Source organism: Selaginella moellendorffii, unplaced genomic scaffold (assembly GCF_000143415.4).
Source record: "Selaginella moellendorffii unplaced genomic scaffold, v1.0 SELMOscaffold_70, whole genome shotgun sequence".
Lineage (NCBI taxonomy): Eukaryota > Viridiplantae > Streptophyta > Lycopodiopsida > Selaginellales > Selaginellaceae > Selaginella > Selaginella moellendorffii.
This window is the reverse complement of record NW_003314331.1, coordinates 198793-200735: the sequence shown is the minus strand read 5'-3', so window position 1 is coordinate 200735 and position 1943 is coordinate 198793. Positions and strand designations below refer to the sequence as shown.

The window sequence follows — 1943 nt, the reverse complement described above, 5'->3', positions numbered from 1 at the left end:
AGGGGCGGCGGATTTGCGTCGGTCAGCCTCTTCGAGCATCGGATCGCCCCATTGTTGCGAGAGCTTACGTCTCGAAAGGTGGAGAGACGTAGATGTACGAGTAGCCTTGAGGAAACCCCTCGTAGGCTGTTCTATTCCCTGCAGTTTCCTCAAGACTCCCAATATCAAGCTCTCCAGAAGTTTGCAACACTCTCGACGTCGTCTTTCTGGTGAAGTTGAAAATTCTCGGGGGCCTCATCTCCCACGGACTCTTGCAGCTGCAAGAATACTCCCGATTTGTAATGTGCTCCAGCCCGTTAACGTTCTGTCTTTGATGATCGTGCGAGTTTTCTCGTCCGGATAGCATCTCCTGGAAGTGCTTGTTCTTGTCCAGACGCTTGTGAATTGTCTCCGGAAGCTTTTTCGCGTCTGTGCTAAGCGAAACGTCATGAGGTTGTCGTCCAGCTTCTCTAGTTGTAAATGATTCTTCGGTACGATCATCTGACTTTTCAGAAGATCGTTCCAGCTCAGGAGTTTAATCCTTGCGAAGTTTGGAAGGATCCTCCAAACCTTCTGAATCCTAACACAGGAAATCTAAAGTGAGACCTCGAGATCAAATAAAGCAACACGTAAAAGACTTGAAAACCTGGTCGTGCTTGTCGCTTAAATCGTCCTTTTGGAGAGCATCGTCCAGTGAGTTGTCAAGAAAGCTCAGATACTTCCCAAGAAAGCTCCCCTTCACCTCGCCAAGTTTCTGCTTAGACACTTCATGCTTGAGCCTCTGCTTCTGCAGAAAGTTGTCAAGCGCAACCCGGTCACGCTCCATGGCTTCTTTCACATTTCCAAGAAAGAAGCGCCTCTCCTTCTCTCTTTCCTTTTCGAGAGATTCTGGAAGCTGAGAACACGCAACCAAATCAATACTTCCGACCTAGAAAACTATATCTAAGTGTCACCTTCGTGGTTTTGGGACCTTCCAGCGCTGGTGCTGTCTGATCCTCTTGCTTTGCAGTCGCTACATTCGTTCTTGCTGAAATAACCTTGCCATCGTCCAAACCTTTGGTTCTCACGCTTTGTAGAGCTATCCTGTTCTCTATATTCTCCTGGCATTGAGAGCATACGCAGATATCCAGCAAGCTTCGAAGACGTCCTTCCGCGGCCTATAAAGAAGAAAGAAGAAATAAAACGATGGTCTAAACTCAAGAAAGAAGGAGCCTTCGACCAACCTTAGCAGAAGCTTCCATGTTCAAAGCATTCTCCTCCGAGTCGATGAGCACCTCAATCTCATTGAGAAGCTTTAACTTCTCACGAGAGAACCCCGCCAAGTCCCACAGCTCCAGCTGCCTCTTCTTGTTCATCAAATCCCCACCGTGATCCTTCTTCGACCCGACCCTGGACCAAGCTGCCCTGTTCGACCAAGGATTCGATAGGAAGCCCTTCCCATTCACCGACATTGTCCGAAGAGCATTGGCCTGGAGCGCGCGGAGAAAGTTTGGATCGTGCGGTGGTGGTGAGTGATTGAGCTGCCGGAGGGAGAGGAGTGAGGAAGGGTGAGGAAGTAAAGGAGGAGGAGGAGGAGTGGCGACATTGATGTCGCTGGAGATCTTCTTGCGCTTGGCGGTGCCGGCGCCAGGCCTCCACTCCATAGCCACGCGCGAGAAGGGCCACTGGAAACCCTCTACCCTGAAATGCCTCTTCTTGACGCCATTGAGAGCTTCCATGGCTGGATCATGCTCGCGCTACCCCGAGAGCATTGCGCCGCCGGAGCTGCCGCCACTCTGTTCGCGTGACAATGTTATAGCAGTTAGTCGTTAAACCTGGAAATGGTCTGCTGCCACGGCCACCATGGCCTCGCCACGTGGTCGGCTACGATCGTGTATGCGGGGCAGTCACCAGAGCTTACGCCGTCAAATTAAAAAGAAAGAACGCCATGGTAATGCTCGGCTGGCATGGTAATTCATTTGAAC

General features: G+C 50.8%; 1 protein-coding gene across 1 annotated transcript; it reads right to left on the bottom strand.

The window, feature by feature from the left end:
* Nucleotides 1–461: 461 nt before the first annotated feature.
* Nucleotides 462–1845, bottom strand: LOC9640557. The gene is made up of 4 exons (XM_024659708.1): nucleotides 1203–1845; nucleotides 933–1136; nucleotides 626–874; nucleotides 462–559 (listed from the first exon to the last, which is right to left on the bottom strand). Exons 1-4 carry the CDS (start codon nucleotides 1695–1697, stop codon nucleotides 515–517), a joined length of 993 nt encoding a protein of 330 aa, XP_024515476.1. The 5' UTR covers nucleotides 1698–1845; the 3' UTR covers nucleotides 462–514.
* Nucleotides 1846–1943: the final 98 nt, after the last annotated feature.

Bases quoted from the DNA above. Each gene is read 5' to 3' on its own strand.
- LOC9640557 (XM_024659708.1), bottom strand. From the start codon at position 1,697: ATGGAAGCTCTCAATGGCGTCAAGAAGAGGCATTTCAGGGTAGAGGGT. The intron at 875-932 runs GTGACACTTAGA...GCGTGTTCTCAG, and splicing joins AAGGTCCCAAAACCACGAAG to CTTCCAGAATCTCTCGAAAA. The intron at 560-625 runs GTTTTCAAGTCT...TTCCTGTGTTAG, and splicing joins TAAGCGACAAGCACGACCAG to GATTCAGAAGGTTTGGAGGA.